The sequence below is a fragment of the Ahaetulla prasina genome, chromosome 14, assembly GCF_028640845.1.
Source record: "Ahaetulla prasina isolate Xishuangbanna chromosome 14, ASM2864084v1, whole genome shotgun sequence".
Lineage (NCBI taxonomy): Eukaryota > Metazoa > Chordata > Lepidosauria > Squamata > Colubridae > Ahaetulla > Ahaetulla prasina.
In genome coordinates, this window is record NC_080552.1 from 19,315,140 (window position 1) to 19,334,695 (window position 19,556).

The 19,556-nt window shown below is 43.1% G+C and overlaps 2 protein-coding genes across 3 annotated transcripts in view; one reads left to right on the plus strand and one right to left on the minus strand.

The window, feature by feature from the left end:
- Positions 1–6,152, minus strand: part of PRKAR1B (protein kinase cAMP-dependent type I regulatory subunit beta) — a 100,629-nt gene extending 94,477 nt beyond the window's left edge. The window contains exon 1 of one of the 2 annotated variants that reach the window (XM_058157815.1): positions 6,023–6,152. The gene's annotated coding sequence lies outside the window, so the exon portion shown is untranslated. Of the gene's footprint in view, positions 1–1,130; positions 2,777–6,022 lie in introns of those variants that run through there. The other variant, XM_058157814.1, reaches the window with a different exon arrangement.
- DNAAF5 (dynein axonemal assembly factor 5) overlaps positions 5,518–19,556 on the plus strand; it is a 28,226-nt gene continuing 14,187 nt past the window's right edge. Inside the window, exons 1-7 of the mRNA XM_058157813.1 lie at positions 5,518–6,171; positions 7,565–7,749; positions 7,901–8,025; positions 8,890–9,005; positions 11,803–12,035; positions 15,527–15,739; positions 17,183–17,326. Of these exons, the coding sequence (XP_058013796.1) occupies positions 5,625–6,171; positions 7,565–7,749; positions 7,901–8,025; positions 8,890–9,005; positions 11,803–12,035; positions 15,527–15,739; positions 17,183–17,326 (1,563 nt within the window). The 5' untranslated portion in view covers positions 5,518–5,624. The remainder of the gene's footprint in view (positions 6,172–7,564; positions 7,750–7,900; positions 8,026–8,889; positions 9,006–11,802; positions 12,036–15,526; positions 15,740–17,182; positions 17,327–19,556) is intronic.

The following is a 19,556-nucleotide window of genomic DNA, read 5'->3' on the forward strand; positions in this document are numbered from 1 at the left end:
AAACAACAACAACACAGCCTCTGTTTTCTCCAAGCTTTCTTTCATTCCTGCAGCATGGAAGACAGATTTGCCACTGAAAATTGGGAGAAATAGAAGAATACAGGTTCGTAGACGTTGGATTTTGGGGTTTTTTCTCCTTTGAGGCCTCAGAAATCTATCCTTGTGGTTCAAATTGCTGCACAAAGGCTGTCATCACAACTGTTTAGGAGTATCCTCCCGCATCCCGTTTGGTTGGGCAGACCCAACAGCCAGACCTGTTCTGGTGTTACCTCCTGAGAAAACATGGTTTATTTCCTATCTCATGGGAAGGAAGCCACCTCTTCCTCGCTGGAGCCAGCCAGCTGAATTTCTCACAGGGGTTTCTACCAGGGGTTTCTATTTTTATTTTTTTGGGTGAATCTTTAGATGGCCGGTTCAACCCAAACAGAAAGATTTTGTGAGATTCCCCTGGAATTTGCAAGAGAAGATTCCCCCCCATCCCAACATCATTCATTCGTGGATTTAGACTCCAAGATTCCCAAGGCTTTCAGATCGCAGGGACCCCTATCTCAAAGGAGCTGTCTTTGAAAGCTGGCCAGGGCTATTTAAAAACCACCGAATGCATCTTCCTGTCAGAGAATAATAGCCTTCTCCTGAATCCTCCGAAGGCACAATCAGAATTAAATTTTCGATCTGATTCTCTCTGCTGTCTTCAAAGACGGCAGAGTGGGAGAGATCCCCGTTTCCTTTTTTGGGGTGGGGAGAGGTTTAAAAAGAAGGAACATTCGTTTCAAAATGCACCCCAAGGTTGTCGAGCCTGATTATTATTGCATTATTTTGAAATGGTGGGGTTAGAAATCACACACACACACACACCTCCAGCATGCTTGCTTCTCTCTCTAGTTAACTGCATGGAAAGAGAACGGAAAAACCCATCAGCCTTTCCCCATTTTTGGTCCTTTGCCTCCACTCAGCAATAGCTCTCTTGTGCAGAATTAAAATCTCAGCCATTGTTGCTGAGAGAACGAGGGAATGAGGATGGATGGAGAGAGAGAGAGAGAGAGAGAGAGAGAGACAAAGACCATGCAAAGGAGAGGGTAGGGGTGGGGGGGGTAACGTCAGGCTTGGATGGACAGGGAGTATATAAATACCTGATGTTTGGCTCAGCTAGCAGCGTCTTCCAGCTCCCCCCGTTATTCGCAGTAGAAATCTCTTCTAGCTGCTAGGTAGCTTGAGATGGGGGGTACATTACCCTCTCCCCAACAATGTTCTGGCCCTGGGTATCTTCTTGGGGAGGGAGGATAAAACAAATCCCCAGCTAAGGACCCCCGTCCTTAGATGATCTCACTGTCTATTTTTTCCCCCAACTCCCCCTCTGAATGTGTGCTTCCCTCCCCCCTCCCCTCTTTCGCACACAAAGCGTTAAAAAAAAAAACCCTCTGACTCTCAACATCCATTCCTTGCGCAGAAAGTTACCCCCGTCATACCAAGCACAGCCTCTCTCTCTCTCTCTCTCTCTCTCTCTTTTTTTTTTCCTGCAGGGAAAAAATAAACTCCAGCTGGAAAGGAACCAGCTCTAAAGCTCGGTTGGATGAGATCCAGCAGGGTGGGGCGGGAATTCCCAAAGGATGGGAGAAAACCCTCTCCTTTGAGGAGGTGGAAATGAAGATGCAAAGGTGGGCAGTGGGGCAGTGGGCAATTTTTTTTTTCCCCAAAGGGAAAAACTGGGTTTTCTTTTAATGTGCCACTCGTTAAAAGGAACGTCCTTTTAATGTGTGGCACCAGTTAAATTATTTAAAAAAAAACAAAAACCTTATCAGTGAATATCAAGGATCGAGGAAGGATGAAAAACAAGAGGAGACTTTTAAAAGCAAAAGGTATGGGCGCAAATTCATACAGTGGCGCAGATGTTACGGACGGATGTTATGATCTAAGCAGAATTATCCTCACTGGGATTTAGGGACAAGGAATTCGAAAATAAATATGGGAAATTCATCCTGTCTTGTCGTAATTGAACGAGATATGCAAAAAAAAAAAAAAATTGAAAAAAAGCAGTGGAATGACTAGTGGAAGATTTAAAAAATTGGATAAATTTTTTTATCCAATACTAATATCTATCTATATCTATCTATCTATAATACTAATATCTAAATACTTCAGCTTCAGCTGGACATAAACTGTTTCAACTCCTACCCTCAAAACGACGCTATAGAGCACTGCACACCAGAACAACTAGACACAAGAACAGTTTTTTCCCCAAACGCCATCACTCTGCTAAACAAATAATTCCCTCAACACTGTCAGACTAGTTACTGAATCTGCACTACTATTAATCTTCTCATAGTTCCCATCACCAATCTCTTTCCATTCATGACTGTATGACTGTAACTTTGTTGCTGGCAATCCTTATGATTTATATTGATATATTGATCATCAATTGTGTTGTAAATGTCGTACCTTGATGAACGTATCTTTTCTTTTATGTACACTGAGAGCATATGCACCAAGACAGATTCCTCGTGTGTCCAATCACACTTGGCCAATAAAAATTCTATTCTATTCTATTCTATTCTTTAATTGCAATAATACAAGAGCAACCAATAGATTTAAACTTAATGTCAACCGCTTTAATCTAGATTGCAGAAAATATGACTTCTGTAACAGAATCATCAGTGCTTGGAACACTTTACCTGACTCTGTGGTCTCTTCCCATAATCCCAAAAGCTTTGACCAAAAACTTTCTAATATTGACCTCACCACATTCCTAAGAGGACCATAAGGGGCGTGCATAAGAGCACAAACGTGCCTACCATTATTGTTTTTCTTTCTTTTCTTTTTTCTTCATATATATATATATATATGTATGTATGTATGTATGTATGTATGTATGTATGTATGTATGTATGTATATGCTTATACCTCCTTATATTTCCTCATTATATAATCTTTTGTGTGATGCTTATATATATTGTTATGACAAATAAAATAAATAAAAAAATAAAAAAAATGGCAGAGCTGACCAATTTGACTTAAAAAGAAAAAAAGACTAGAACCCTGAAATAAGACTTTTTGGCATTGTACTCAAATAATATCACAAAAATGACTGCATAGATAACCCTTACTGGTATCCTGTTGAGTAATAATTGCAGGACCTCAGTAATTTATTCATAGATATCTTTTTAAAAAATATATAACTTTGTTTTAAATAAAAGCATTACAATAAAACAAGCAGCATATTTTTGATGCAGTTCTTTGAAAGTTACAAATGTATCTATTTGTATAAATATAAATAGAAGGTATTTATTTATATTCGTGTATATATATTGTATCGCTTTCTCAACATTCTTTTGAAAAAGCAATGTGTATTTCGCAACATTAGATATGCCAAAGAATACATTTGCAATGGACAGCATGCTAACAATTCTAATTATTTTTTTTTTAAAAAAATGTCATTCCATCATCCCAGAAAATCAGGGTGGAAGGAGGCACTTTTTTGCAAACGTTTTTGGCAAAAGGGGATCACGTGACCGCCATAAATATGAGTCATTGCCAAGTCCCCAGAATTTTGATCCCATGACCAATGGGTTATAAGTGTGAAAACCGGTCCTAAGAAAATTAGAATTGCAGAAAAAACAATAGCTACCAAGCTGCCTTCCATGGGGGACCTATATACTGCATAAGTCAAAAAAAGGGCTGTGAAAATATTTACAGATTCCTCACATCCAGGACATAAACTGTTTCAACTCCTACCCTCAAAACGACCCTATAGAGCACTGCACACCAGAACAACTAGACACAAGGACAGTTTTTTCCCCAAATGCCATCACTCTGCTAAATACTTAATTCCCTCAACACTGTCAAACTATCCACTAAGACTGTATTACTATTCTTCTTCTCTTCCTTACTAATACCTATCTCTTCCCACTTATGACTATAACTATGCTGCTTGTATTTTTCAATCTATATTGTTTTTGTTTCCTAGTACTATTTGATTGTTTATTAGTAACCTTGACTATCACTAAACATTGTATCTTATGATTCTTTTTTTAAAAAAAAGTTTTTTATTGATAATTCAAAATTAAAAACATTGGACATAGATACATCACTAGTACATCACTGGTTCCAAGCATCTTCCAACACTTTAAACTAAACTGATAATATTTCTTAAACCTTAAATTATATATAATTTATACCTTATTTCTATACAATTATACATATCTATACATACATATACCTATCTATACAATTCACATACGCCTTTATCTATAATAATGTATATATTTCTAGTCTAACACTACACATTTGTCTCGGCTATCCACCTTTTATCTAACCATTCATAGAATTTTAACCAGATTTTATAATACAATGTTTCGCTTTTATCCTTGAGTTCCAAGGTGAGCCTATCCATTCTTGATGAAATGTATTTTATTTTTTTCTTTATGTACGCTGAGAGCACATGCACCAAAGACAAATTCCTTGTGTGTCCAATCACACTTGGCCAATAAAGAATTCTATTCTAGTCTATTCTTTATCCTATCCTATATTCTATTCTAGTCTAGTCTATTCTATTCTACTTTTTATTCTATTCTATTCTATTCTTTATCCTATCCTATATTCTATTCTATTCTATTCTATTCTATTCTATTCTATTCTATTCTATTCCATTCCATTCCATTCCATTCTATTCTTTATCCTATCCTATATTCTATTCTATTCTATTCTATTCTATTCTATTCCATTCCATTCTTTATCCTATCCTATATTCTATTCTAGTCTAGTCTAGTCTATTCTACTTTTTATTCTATTCTATTCTATTCTTTATCCTATCCTATATTCTATTCTATTCTATTCTATTCTATTCTTTATCCTATCCTATATTCTATTCTATTCTATTCTATTCCATTCTTTATCCTATCCTATATTCTATTCTACTTTTTATTCTATTCTATTCTATTCTTTATCCTATCCTATATTCTATTCTATTCTATTCTATTCTATTCTATTCTATTCTATTCCATTCTTTATCCTATCCTATATTCTATTCTATTCTATTCCATTCCATTCTTTATCCTATCCTATATTCTATTCTATTCTATTCTATTCTATTCTATTCTATTCTATTCTATTCTTCCATTCCATTCTTTATCCTATCCTATATTCTATTCTATTCTATTCTATTCTATTCTATTCTATTCTATTCTATTCTATTCTATTCTATTCTATTCCATTCTTTATCCTATCCTATTCTATCCTATCCTATCCTATCCTATTCTTCCCTTTTTTCAGAGCTACTGTAACATTGAGCGGCCACTAAACGAACTGTTGTAAGTCCAGGGCTACTTATACAGAAATGTTCAATCTCCTACATCAGAGGTCTTCAAACTTGGCAGCTTTAAGCCTTGTGGACTTCAACTCCCAGAATTCTGTCCTAGAGAATGCTGGGAGTTGAAGTCCTTCTCTCTTTCCCCCTCCCCCCCCCCCACCATCCAGGAAGCCTGAGGCAGAACCTGGCCCGGCCTTCCGGCCTGGCCGTCAAGCGCGAAGGCCCGTCAAGCGCGTCGCCTGTCGCAAAAAAGAAAAAAAAAACCGCCGCGCGGGCCCTTAGCAACGGCCCGGCGGCCTAGCAACGCGTGCTTTCCCTCAGCATGGCCGAGCCGGGCGAAGAGGCCCCAGGCGCTTCGGCGACCGAGCTCGGCCAGGCGGTGTCGCGGCAGCTGGTGGGGCTGCAGGAGGAGTCGCGTTCGGCTCGGTTGCGGGCGCTGGGCGCGCTGAGGGCCTTGCTGACGGAAGGGCCTCCGCCGGCGGTGCGCGAGGTCTTCGGGCCGGCGCTGCTGAGGCCTCTGACCCGCTGCCTGACGGGCGACCCGGCCGAGCGTTGCCGCGAGCTGGCGCTGGAGCTGCTCCGCCTGGGGCTGGCCCAGGGCGCCCACCCGGCCGAGGCGCTGCCCGTGCTGATGCCGGCGCTGGCTCAGCGGCTCGGGCTGCCTCAGGGCCCCGGCGAGGCCTGCGAGGAGCTCCGCCTCGGCCTCCTGCAGCTGCTCACCGAGCTGCTCCGCCGCTGCGACCGGCGCGCCCTGGCGCCTTTCCTGCCCGAGGCGGTGGGCGTCCTCCGAGCGGCCCTGCTCGACCCTTTCCCGCCCGCCAAGCGAGAGGGCTGCCAGGCGGCCTCCGCAGCCGCCGCCGCCCTGCCAGGTGCTCCCACCCCTCCCGCGCAGCTCTCGCACCCGGGGCCCGGCAGGGGAGGATGGGAGCGGGGCCGCCCGGCTGAGGGAGGAAGGGAAGGGAGAGGGGGGGCTTTCTTTTGGAAGTGATGGGCCTGTGGAGCGTTTTGTTTCCCCCCTCCCCGTAAATCTGTGGGTGTATGTGGATTTATATTTTATACATATACTATGTGGATGGATGGATAGATAAGATTGATTGAGACAGAGACAGAAACAAAGAAGAGAGATAATAGACAGAGAGAAGAAAGAGAGAGATAGAGATAGAATATAGATAGATGAGAGATGGATGGATGGATAGATAGATAGATAGGAGAGATGGATAAGATTGAGAGAGAGAGAGAGAGAGATAATAGACAGATAGACAGAGACAGAGAGAAGATAGATAGATAGAACATACATAGATAGATAGATAGATAGGAGATGGATGGATAGGTAGATAGATATAGATGAGGGATGGATGGATAAGATTGAGACAGAGATAGAGACAAAGAAGAGAGATAATAGATAGACAGAGGGACAGAGAGAAGATAGATAGATAGAAGACAGATGGATGGATAGGTAGAAATAGATGAGAGACGGATGGATGGATGGATGGATGGATGGATGGATGAATAAAATTGAGACAGAGATAGAGACAAAGAAAAGAAATAATAGACAGACAGATAGACAGAGGGACAGAGAAGAAAGATAGATAGATAGATAGATAGATAGATAGATAGATAGATAGATAGATAGATAGATAGATAATACTGTGCATACATACATATACATACAGGCCACCCAGAATTGCCCTGTGTTAAGATGTGTGGCCAATAAATTCAATGACAGGCATACCTGACTGGCTATAGATCAGCAGTGGTAGGTAGATGGGTGGGTGGGTGGATGGATGGGTGGGTGGGAGGGTGGGTGGGTGGGTGGGTGGATAGATGATGGATGGATGGATAATTTTTACATATATTGGCCCATAAAAACTATTGTATGTATGGGTCAATATAATTTATTAATTTTATATGCCACCCTCTCGCTATTGAGTAACTCTGTGTATGTGTGTGTGTATAAAATGTATTACATATTTGTATTCATTCACATACCACATGTATCACATAGTATATATCCACCCACATGCACATAATACATATATGGAACCATACATATAATAATGTAGATATGGATCATTATACGTAATGTGCTATTGGAAAAAGATTGCAGTACATTGCCAGTGTACCCCATCTGGGGAAGCATTTAGCAGATTTACAGCGTTTAAGGTCAGCCAAGAATCAAGCACTGCCTGGCTTAGAACAAACCCTAAAGTGGGCTCTTCTCTACCATTCCCAGACACTAAATAAAACATTTCCACCTTCCAGATCATTTTCACCTGCAGTCGGAAAGCTTGATCAATCCCTTAATGCAGGCCATTTCCCATCAACACTACAAGGTCCGTGTTGCTGTCATTCATGCCACAGGATCCGTGATCCAATTCGGCAATGTCAAATCACTGGATGATGTGCTTTCTCACCTCGCCCAGCGATGTTTTGATGACATTCCACAGGTAACGTTTGGCCAAGATTTAATTCATTAATTTTTTTTGCAAACTCAGGTGTTGTTTTCCCGCAAAATCATTCAATTTGGATGGAATTGCAAAATGCATGATACATGGTTTCTTACCCCACCCCCCACCCACACCCCTGTCTTTCATTCAGGTCAGAGAGGCTGTTATCAGCGTGGTTGGTGAATGGCTGTTGCACCTGCGAGATCGCTATTCCTATTTTCATAAATTGATCCCTCTCTTACTCAGTGGCCTGACTGATGAAATGCATGAGAATAAGTAAGTCAAATTCAGACTGTTTTATTTTACACTAGCAGAGCTCTTGTCTATGGTCAGTGAGGTCGAAGTGCCAAGCACAATTAGGCCATTGAATTCCCACCCCTTCTTAAAATGTGTCAATTACACACTTGTAAAAAACAAACAAACATTGGATTGCCCTATTGTATCTGCAAAGATACCTCTATACCAGCTATTTTCTGGATGTCTTGGATAGCAACTTCCAGAATTCTTAGCATGAACAGACTGGCTGATATCATGTGTGTGAAATTAAACTTGTATGTAGACTTTAGAGCTCTAACACTGAGCAAAGAATAAATATCTTTCGGCAGAGGTGGGTTTCAGCAGATTCTGACCAGTTCTAGAGAACTGGTAGCGGAAATTTTGAGTAGTTCAGAGAACTGGTAGTAAAAATTCTGATTGGCCCCACCCCCATCTATTCTCTGCTTCCTGAGTCCCAGCTGATCGGGAGGAAATGGAGATTTTACAGTTTACTTCCCCTGCCACGCCTACCAAGCCATGCCACGCCCATCATGCCACACCCACAGAACCGGTAGTAAAAAAATTTGAAACCCATCCCTGCCTTTCAGCCTAGACTACCTAACATCGACAAAAAGGAAACATTGTCATATGGAAGCTTCCGTACCATCAAAAACCCTGTTCAGTTGTGAATTATTCTTATATACATGTAGTCTTTGACTTAAAAACACAATTGGGACCAGCTTTAGTCAGAAATCACCTCCAAAGAGTAGGTTCTTTTTTTTTAAAAAAATGTAATAGATTTAGTTTCTTATGCAGCCACTTTTTCAGGATATGTATTTCGCATAGAATCGACAATATTTGTGATTATTTTTGCTTTGTGTTTAGGGAGCTGGCTTTAACTTACTGGAAGAAAGTGGGGTTGCAGTGGGAAAAAGAAAATGAAGACGATATTAAGGATAAACTCGATTTTTATGTTGAGCCTTCTTATTATCCACCAGGATGTGAGTACAGGGTAAAATGTGCATAGTGCAAACTGACTTTTTTTTTTTTGCAAATTACTTCCCCAACGTTTTAATGTATAACTTTAAAAAATAAGGTATAGGGCATATTTTCAAGGGAAAGTATAACGAAAGATACAAATAGAAAGACCTTTGGGATTTCTTATTCCATTCCCAAATGAACAATGGTTTCCTTAAGATAGAGCTGTCAGTTTGCATAAATTTAATCTAAAATCTGCCCAGTTGAGCAGGCTTTTTCATGTCATGCACTTTCTTAAATATTGTAATTGCCCCGGCTCCTAACCAGAAGTCCCACAGATAACTGGCAGGTTGATCAACTGATTAACATTTTGCTATTGTTAAGGAACAAGCCCTGTTATGACCTGCTACTTTTCAGTCGTGTTTATTATTTACATTGGGATTTGTCTGATTTAGGAAGCATTGTGACATTTTTTAGATTACATCTCCAGTAACAAAAATTAACAGATAATTGTCTGATCTTTTAAAATTTGACCTAGTAAATTTGCACCCCCTTCTCTTAAGAATGTTCAGATTGTTTTCTGATGCGGTTCTTGTTCTCTATGTTAAACTTAAAGATGCGGCAGATAAGCCTTCAGTGGTGGGCAGCTTTTGGGGCAAATGTGCCAGAATTCAACACTAAACGTGAAACAATATTGCTTTCATAGTCACTTCAATATGTAAGTTCTTGGAGAAGCTGAATCCTAACATGGGACAATATTGTTGTCTTCCAATTTCAAGACCTTTTACTGTAAATTCAATTTGTATTTCTGCTGCTGTTAGTGTCCTTACACCTTCCTCCCAGACTGAGTTGGAAAATGAACCATTCTTTTTCTTTAAGTAACTGGAGAAAGACAGAGGCCTCTAAGGAAGGCTGGGGATTAGGCTTCCATTTCACATATCTTCTCATGGAACCAGAAGACGGCCAAAGTTGGATGCGAGAGTGTGTTTGTATTCACTTAAGAGTCTCATTTACTCCTTTGAAGTGAAGTGAAGCCTACAGTCTGATGCTTGAAAGCAACCCGCTTTACCCATATTTAAAAAATACAATTCGTCTTCCATCCAGCTGCCAGCAGTTCAATTCTCACCAGCTCAAGGTTAAGTCAGCCTTCCATCCTTCCGAGGTTGGTAAAATGAAGACCCAGATTGTTGGGGCAAATATGCTGACTCTGTAAACAGCTCAGATAAGGCTGTAAAGCACTATAAGGCGGTATATAAGTCTAAGGGCTATTGTTATTGTCCGTCCTTCCCTTCCTTCCCTCCCTCCCTCCCTCCCTTCCTTCCTTCCTTCCTTCCTACCTTCCTTCCCTCCTTCCCAGTGGTTAGAATGCAGTATTGCAAGCTAAATCTGCCCATTGCCAGCAGTTTGATCCTGACTGGCTCAAGGTTGACTTCCATCCTTCTGAGGGCGGTAAAATGAGGACCAAGATTGTTGGGGGCAACATGCTGACTCTGTAAACAACTCAGATAGGGCTGTAAAGTACTGTGAAGTAATATATAAGTATAAGTGCTATTGCTATTTTACTTGTTTTCAAAAATCACAGAAAGTCAGATGCAACTTAACTCACCTATTAATGTCATTTGGGCTAATTTTTCTGTCCTTTGATTTCACCTGGATTTCCAACCTTTGTCTTTAACTGACATATTTTTAATAAATCAGCTGTTTGTTTAATGGTTTGGGAAAGAGCGAATTCTTTTTACCTCTAAAAGGCACACCTGTCAGTTTCCCTGCCCGTCCTGGCTTTTCCATCAAGGATTCTCTTTCACCCTGGTCTCCTCCTAGCTGCAAGCTAATGAACCTGACACTTCTCTCTTTTTGTTCTTTGATCTCTGTTTGACAGAGATTGCAGGTCAGTGGGAGAAGGAGAGAAAGAGCTCAAAGCCATCCTAACAATAGACTGACTTTCTATAGAAAAAAAAAGGGGGGGGGGAATTACCGCCTCGGGCTGTGGTGCAGACAAGTTAAGGAAAGGTGGAGAGAGAGAAGCTTTTGACAGCGATGAGATACGCAGCAATGAAATAGCTGCATTTGCGCATTAGGAATGAAGGGAACTGTTGAAAAGGGCCAGTCAAAATTGTTTTTTTGGGGGGGGGACGGGGAGGGGGAAACAGCGCCTCCGGTCAAAAAGGACGCCATTCTCATCTTCAGCTTCTCAGCGAGATTTTTGTCTTTGACCTCTTTGTTGCCGACTATCAGTTTCTATAATCCCGATGCTTTTCTTCCATGACAAAAAGAAGTCATACCTCTGAGTGCCTTTGAAGATTCTTCCCTTTCAGTAGGTGCTTCACAAACACTCCTGCATATATATTTGCATCCTGTGTTAAGTTTGTGCTTTGTGTTAGCCACACAAGCAGAGAGCCACAGGCGAGACCCTGAGAGGCTTCCCCCACCCACCCCCACCTTAGATCATCTTCTTTCTTTGAGCGCCAACATCGTTTTTACCAAAAAGCACTGCTGGTAACTTTGTGTGTTTTCACTTCCCAAAGGTGTATCTTTCACACATCGCCACACTCGTGACTGTCTGTAAGAAAAAGAGAGAGAGAAAGAGACACTCTCCAAGGTGGTATGGAATAGTAGCAGCAAATGAAAATGTTTGATGAAATGTGAAGAAAACAGAATCATAAAAACCGAACTTAAAGACAGCAAAAACTTCAGTTGTAGCAATCAATGTCTTTGTGTAACAGTTTTCTATATATTTCAAATTGAGAATATTAGAAGAGTTTTTGAGTCTTTTTTGGCTGCCTCTCCCTGAATTCTTTCCTTCTTTCTTTTTTCATCTAGTAACTCGTCCAGACCTGGGATGTCGAGAGCTGGTAACCAGAAACATCTTCAAAATACTTCCGGGCCTCTGCCACGATATCACCGACTGGGTCAAAGGCACCCGAGTAAAGGCGTCTCAGCTCCTGTTCATATTGTTACAACATGCGGAGGATCACATCACGCAACACATGGAACTCCTCCTGCGGACGTTGTACCGTGTGTGCTCCGATGAGGAAAGTAGTGTGGTTAGCAATGTAAGTGTGCTCCTTTCGGAACTGCGCTGGGGAAAGGAGGTTCTGCTACCCTAAAATTGACAAGAGATTTGATCTAGTGAGAATATTTGGTCTGGTGGTTAAGGCACCAGGTGAGAAACCAGGAGATGGTGACTTCTAGTCACAGGCATGGAAACCTGGGTGACTTTGGGCCAGCCACCAGGAGAGGATGAGTTCTAGTCCTGTTTTAGGCATAAAAGCCAGCTGGGTGACTTTGGGCCAATCACTAGGAGAGGGTGAGTTCTAGTCCTATTTTAGGCATGAAAGCCAGCTGGGTGACTTTGGGCTGGTCACCAGGAGACAGTGAGTTCTAGTCCTGCCTTATGCATGAAAACTAGTTGGCTGACTTTGGTCTAATCATCAGGAAATGGTGAGTTCTAATCCCGCCTTAGGGCCAATCTTGTGACTTTGGGCCAATCACCAGCCACTCTCTCTCAGCCCAATCCACCACCGTCACTGGGCAGAACGAAGGCAGATTTCCCAAGTAACCAGCCCAACATATTACACTGATTATAGTACCCGTTGTGATTTGACTTGAGCTGCGATTATTAATTTTATTCAATATGCACAATAGCGAGATGAAAAAGATGTGGAACCAACTTTTTCCCCTGAAAGTTTTCAGAGAATTTTTTCCATGTCACAGTATTATCACAGCATTATCAATCACAGTATAGACTCGTGATTGATAATAAAATCTTCTGGGCTCCAATTCCACGTCACCCTTTCCCCCCCTCCTTTTAGAATGTAATGGGGGGGGGCTGACCCAAAAGGCCGTTAATTTTGTTTCCTAACCTACCCGGGTCAAAGCATACGACAACACTTCATACAGTACCGTTGAGCAAAGTATATTTCTGTTTGATTATTGTACCGATCAGTGATGATGAGATTGTACAAATTGTGCTTCACCTGCGGTGCCGGCCAAGGTGGAGTATTAAGCGCCTTTCAAAAGTCATAAGCAGGAGATTAAAACGTAAAACGCCTTTGGGAGATAAATTCCATTTGCGAGTTATGCGTAGTTCACAACCTTCCTAGTTAATTTCACCATATTATCTCTCTCTCCTTCTCTGCCTCTAATCCTCCCACAGTAATAAGCTATGCATATCCCTGGCAATAGCCCCGATGAAGACTCAGAATCTGGAGGCTTTCGTGCTCCCAACTTGCTAGTTCCCTTGTCTTGTCTGGAAGAAACCTGAGTTCCTTTTGTGGTTTGCAACAAACGTAGAGAGCAAAATACAGTTTTCTCCAGATATTGTTATCTGTCAGCAGAATTATATCACTGGAAGCCACTCTTGGCAGCCACCTTTGCAAATAGGAAGAGGCCAGAGTTTAAAGCGTTGAGTTCTGTATTCTTGTGTTTGTTGTTTAACCCCTAAGCATCTCCAGGTGAGGAACTGCAGGCAGTCCTTGACCTACGGCCGCAACTGAGCCCCAGATGACTGTTGCTAAGTGAGGCGGTTGTTAAGTGTGTTTTGCCCCATTTTACGGCCTTTCTTGCCACCGTTGTTAAACGAGTCGCTGCAGTTAGCAACCCGGTTCTTCTTAAGTTACCTCTTAAGTTAGTAACCCGGTGGTTAAGGGAATCTGGCTTCCCCATTGACTTGGCTTGTCAGGAGGTCACAAAAGGGGATCACGTGACCCCGGGACACTGCGATCGTCATAAGCGTGAGTCGGTTGCCAAGCACCTGAATTTTGATCACATGACCCCGGGATGCTGCAACGGTCGTATGAAAAACAGTCATAAGTCATTTTTGTAACCTCAAAACAGTCACTAAATGAACCGTTGCATACCAAGGACCACCTGTAGTTTTGTTTTGTTTTAAAAAAAAAACACCTTTCTGAATCCTCGGAGAACCCTTCCAGGTCAGTGGGACAAGGATGAAATGGACTCCCTATTCAGCAACGTCTCCTATTCCTATCTCATAAGGTAAAGGTAAAGGGTCCCCTCGCACATACGTGCTAGTCGTTCCCGACTCTAGGGGGCGATGCTCATCTCCGTTTCAAAGCCAAAGAGCCAGCGCTGTCCGCTGATATCTCTGTGGTCATGTGGCTGGCATTGTCGTGTCCCATTCCTCCGCTGACGGCCGGGTCAGGGAAATCCGAATCAGGCGTGCCTCTGCAGCTCTGCCAAAGTCCTAGCAAAGTTCTCAAGGCAGGCAGGAGACCAGGAAATGACTTCAGCAAGATAAGGTAGACTTTGCCTGACTCAGAGAATGCCAGAAAGCAGATCCTTTATATAGGCCATGGGGTGTGGCTCCATGACTCAGCACTTATCCAGGCCTGCCCCTCCCTTCCTTCTGTTGCCTCCCTATCAAGTCTTCTGACGCGAGGGTCACTCCAGTCTGCAGCTGTTGGTAATTGACCTTCCTCAGGCTCACATGCTGTGGGGGAGGGGAAGGGGTCTAGTTGCTCCGTTTGCCTGGGCATGGAGCCAGGGCTGGGGGCTGGAGGCACTTCTTCCTCGGCCTGTCTGGGCATGGAGCCAGGGCTGGGGCCGGGAGGCATGCTAGGACATTCCTCAGCGTTCGGAAGCAGATAAGATGAGCCCGGCTGCGGGGAAAGCGGACGAGACACAACAGGCATGACTCAACGCCAAAGGCCCACGGAACGCTGTTACCTTCTCACCAAAGGTGGTCCCTATTCTTCTACTTGCATTTTTTTACGTGCTTTCGAACTGCTAGCTTGGCAGAAGCTGGGACAAGTCACGGGAGCTCACCCCGTTATGCGGCAGCCCTAGGGATTCGAACTGCTGAACTGCCGACCTTTCAATCGACAAGCTCAGCTTCTTAGCCACTGAGTCACCACGTCCTATTTCCTATCTCATAACAATAGGCTTAATAGCTTGGCCAGGATTATTGATGAATAAATCTTGGCTTCTATCTAACAAGCATCCAAGATTCAGGTTCCTAAGATGCCCATTTTTTGGTACCCCTCGTAACAGCCAGAAGGAAGAGACCTCTATTGTTCAACCTTAGGATGCCCCCATTCCTCTTCCTCTCTGAAAAGAAAACAAATCAGGCCCATTTCCCCCCAGCACAATTTAGAGAGCCCATAACCCACCATCTTAAGGTAGAATCTTTTCTTTGTTTCTTCAAAGCTGGCAGAGGAACAGCTGTGGGAAAGGGATACTGTAAATCCTACAGGGAGGCCCTCTGTCTAAGAAAGACTGAGAGTTTCCGTTCATTCGAGGGGGAAGTTGGAGAGGTCGTGCTGAAAGAAGACGCGGGGCTGCTTATTTTGGGCTGGCTTGCTACACCTGAACGAAATCATCTCCTCCGTGCACGGAATCGTGAATGAGGGACGGAGCCGAAGGCCTGCGAGGCAATTCCTGAAGCATGAGAAAAGGAAGAAAGCAGTTGTCATCCTCCATTCTTCATTTTTTTTTTGAAAAAGAAAAATAGCTCCGTTTAGTTCATTTGGTGTTTAGCATCTTACAACCAGTTTCTCTTGTGTGTATTTTTTTTTCTTCCAAACAGTGTTTGAAAGCAACAGAGCTGGTTGGAGCTTTTGTCAGCCCGGCGGTCTCTCTGAAATTAATCCTGTCCGATCTCAAAAGATCGCCCATGGCGTCTTACCTCACGATCCTGGCGGCACTTATCCGGGGATCCCCCCGCAAAGCCTTGCAACCTCACTTGGTGTCCCTTGGCAACACGCTCTGCAACCCTGAAGTCAGTCAACGGACTGAAGAGGTGAGGAGAGAATCTCAACTAAACCCTGATCGAAGCATGCATCTTTCCAATCCATAGACGTTTAGCACCTTTGGCTTCAGGCGCACATACAATCCAAGGGCACTGTGCACGATCCAGTCTGGGTCGGTTCCCGGGACAAGAGGTTTACTCTTCCCACCTTTTGGACTTGCTCATTTCCAGAAGTTCCCTGAAGGATAGGCTCCAGCACAAGTCCAGAAGCTGTAAGCCTCTCATCCTGGTGACTGACCCAGATTGGATCTTGCAACATTATTCTAGGACACGTATATGTATTCGCCTTCATTTGCAAGTGCATCAGGGGTGAAATGCTACCGGTTCGCTCCAGTTTGGGCGAACCGGTAGTGATAAAAACTACCGGTTCGGATGAACTGGTAGTAAAAAAAAGCTACTGGTTCCTCCGAACCGTATTTCCAATGATCAGCTGTGCCGCAGGGTTTAGCTTTGCTAGAAAGCAGGAGATCCTGACCACTTTTCAAGCTGTGGGCACCACCCTCATGTCACTCCTGAATTTTATGAGCTCACCAGACCTTGGGAGATGGAATAGAATAGAATAACAGAGTTGAAAAGGACCTTGGAGGTCTTCTAGTCCAACCCCCTGCTTAGGCAGAAAACCCTACACCACTTCAGACAAATGGTTATCCAGCCTTTTCTTAAAATCTTCCAGGGTTGGAGCATTCACAACTTCTGGAGGCAAGTTGTTTCACTAATTAATTGTTCTAACTGTCAGGAAATTTCTCCTTAATTCTAAGTTGCTTCTTGATTAGTTTCCATCCATTGCTTCTTGTCCTGCCTTCAGGTGCTTTGGAGAATAGCTTGACTCCCTCTTCTTTGTGGCAGCCCCTGAGATATTGGAAGACTGCTATCATCTCTCCCCTAGTCCTTCTTTTTATTAAATTAGACATACCCAGTTCCTGCAACTGTTCTTCATATGTTTTAGCCTCCAGTCCCCTAATTGTCACAATCTCATTCCCAAATGTTACAAGGTTTAAAAGATGTCATGGGATTTGGTCCATCAGGGTTGACTTGGCCTTCCATCCTTCTGAGGTGGGTAAAATGAGGACCCAGATTGTTGGGGGCAATAGGCTGACTTTGTAAACTGCTTAGAGAGGCCTGTAAAGCACTGTGAAGCGGTATATAAATCTAAGTGCTATTGCTATTAAAAAAAGTTTTTTTTTATGTAATGCTTGTCTCCAGGGGAACTCTGTATAAGTATGACAGGTGTTTTCACCTCTGCAGGTACATTGTTGATATGTTCATTTGAAGATGGAAGAGGAAGAGACAGGTAGCTTTTCTTGGCTAAGAACATCCGTGGGAAACAGCCCACACCGGATCGCTTGAGCCAAGCAGAGCAAAACAGGAAGGGAAATCCCATTTCCGTCTTCTGGGAAGGATGGAATAATGGCTGCTTTTTGGCGTTTTTGGTAGGTCTTTTATCTGGAGCAGCTGCTTTGCTGCGTGGAGAGTCTCATCGAGCTGTGCCAGGAAGACTGCAAAGAAATAAGCCTCCAGCTCACCAAGGTTTTGGTGACCATCATGGCAATACCAACTGCTGGGCATCTACATGTCAAGGTAACAACCACAAATTCCATTTCTCCTTAACGTTCTTTTGTTAAAGAATGTGATTTGACATCTGGAACAAGCTCTTAACATTCATCGTTGCCTTTTCGCAATTCCATAATTGATTAGCGGAGGATACTTGAATAAAAAATTAGGCACAGATATGCAAAGTAGAGGGTTGGCAACACTCAGTCCATATTTGATACCTGGTCCTATAAAGCGTTTCCTTTAAACCTCAAATCTTCTAAATTTAGGGCCTGGGAAGGGAGGGGGGAGGGAGGAGAGAGGGAAAAGGGGAAGGAAAGGAAGGAGGGAGGGACGAAGGAAGGAAAAGGAGGGAGGGAGAATAAAGACATTCAGGAAATCTTCTAACAAATCAGATCACTGATCCAATATTTTGCCTAAATGGACAACAGTTAAGGGCGCTTTCAGTCATGTCCTTGGCCAGATCTTAACGTTTTTGCAACTGGGATTCCATGTAGAGAATTCATTTTTGTTTTTTCTTCATGCAATGTATGTGTTTTACCCCAGAGCTTTGGCATTCCTCTAAGACAGGCGTATCAAACTCAAGACCTGGGGGGCCGGATCCAGCCTACGGGGTGCTTAGATCTGACCCAAGGGGCTGCCCTGGAAACAGCGAAAGACCGGCCTGTGGTGCCTCTGCCAGTGAAAATGGAGCTTAGGAGAGCTGTGCGCAGCCCTCCTGAGCTCCGTTTTTGGCTGTGAATGCCTCCTGCAACCGACTGCCAGTGAAAACGGAGCTCTGGAGGACTGCAAGTGCTTGGACCACCACAAGCCCCACTGACACAAGTGATGTTAAGTTGGCCACGCCCACCCTGGCCACGGCCCCATGGCCCCCCGAGGTCAACCACAAACCTGATGTGGCCCTCAATGAAATCGAGTTTGACACCCCTGCTCTAAGCTGTCAGATAAAAAGCTGAACATCAAAACTGGAGTCATTATCAGGGCTAATTACATCCTGGATCATGTATCGGCTTCAGATTTCAAAAGTTAAGCCCCCACAGCTGACACAGGGTAGAGGCAGCCATAGCCCAAATCAAAGCAACATCTCAGAATTAGTCCCTTAGTACAGATAGTCCTCAACTTTACAACACTATTTAGTGACTGTTCAAAGTTACAGAGGCACTGAAAAAAATGACTTATGGCCATTTTTCACACTTACAACCACTGCAGCATCTCCATGGTGATCAAAATTCAGATGCTCGGCAGTGGACTTACATTTCCGACGGTTGCAATGTCCCCAGGTCATGACAAGTAAAGTCAGTGGGGAAGGCAAATTCACTTAACAACCATGTCACTAACTTAACAACCACCATGGTTCCCTTAACAACCGTGGCAAGAAAGGTCAGAAAACGGGGCAAACCTCCATTAACAAATGTTTCACTTAGCGACAGAAATTTTGGACTCCGTTGCGGTCTTAAATCGAGGACTACCTGCATTTAATCCAGTGAAACGATATAGCTGCTTATTTAGATGGGCATTTTGATCTTACTTCAGTCTCTCCAGGTTCTTGGCCCTTTCCAGGATTAATCTCAAAGAAGAAGAAAAAAATCCTTCCCTTTCAGTATTTTCTTCAGTAGTTGCTCTTTTCACCTCCACCTCCCCAATGCTGAGCTTTGAAAAGTTTGAGGCATCCTTTAAAATCGGAGGCCAGCACCTGAGATGCTTCTGATAATGGATGTCTTCCCCTTTGTTTATGACTATCATGATGCCATAAATCACTTTCTTCTCCAGTCAAATTCCAACTAAATCAGGCCGCCATCTTTTCATGGAAACTCTTTGGTGGCCTACACAAGCTTTCGCTGCCAGATTCACTCCTTCGTTTAATGGCTATTCGGCTTCCTGTGAGGTTGCTTCTAGGCACGATAAAACTACCTTGAAATTTACAGCTCTTTGCCACCGACAGGCAATTTCTCTCCACCCCGCCACCACCACCCCCTCCCCAAGCCATAATTTTGAAACTTAACTTTTAAAACTGTAAAATCGAACTTAAACAGTATTTGATGCACACAGACAAAAAGGTCAAAGGGGTACTTTGCCTTGTGGAATCCGGATGCCTAGACTTGTTCAGGAAGAAGAGAATCTAAGCATTTAGTCTTGGGATGCTGATTTAAAAACAAACAAAAAACCAAAAAAAATTCCTGGATGAATCTGTTTTAAAGAAAAGGAAGCTCGTTAGGCAAGTCCTAAATCGCTAAAAGCATTCACCGGAAAGAAACCC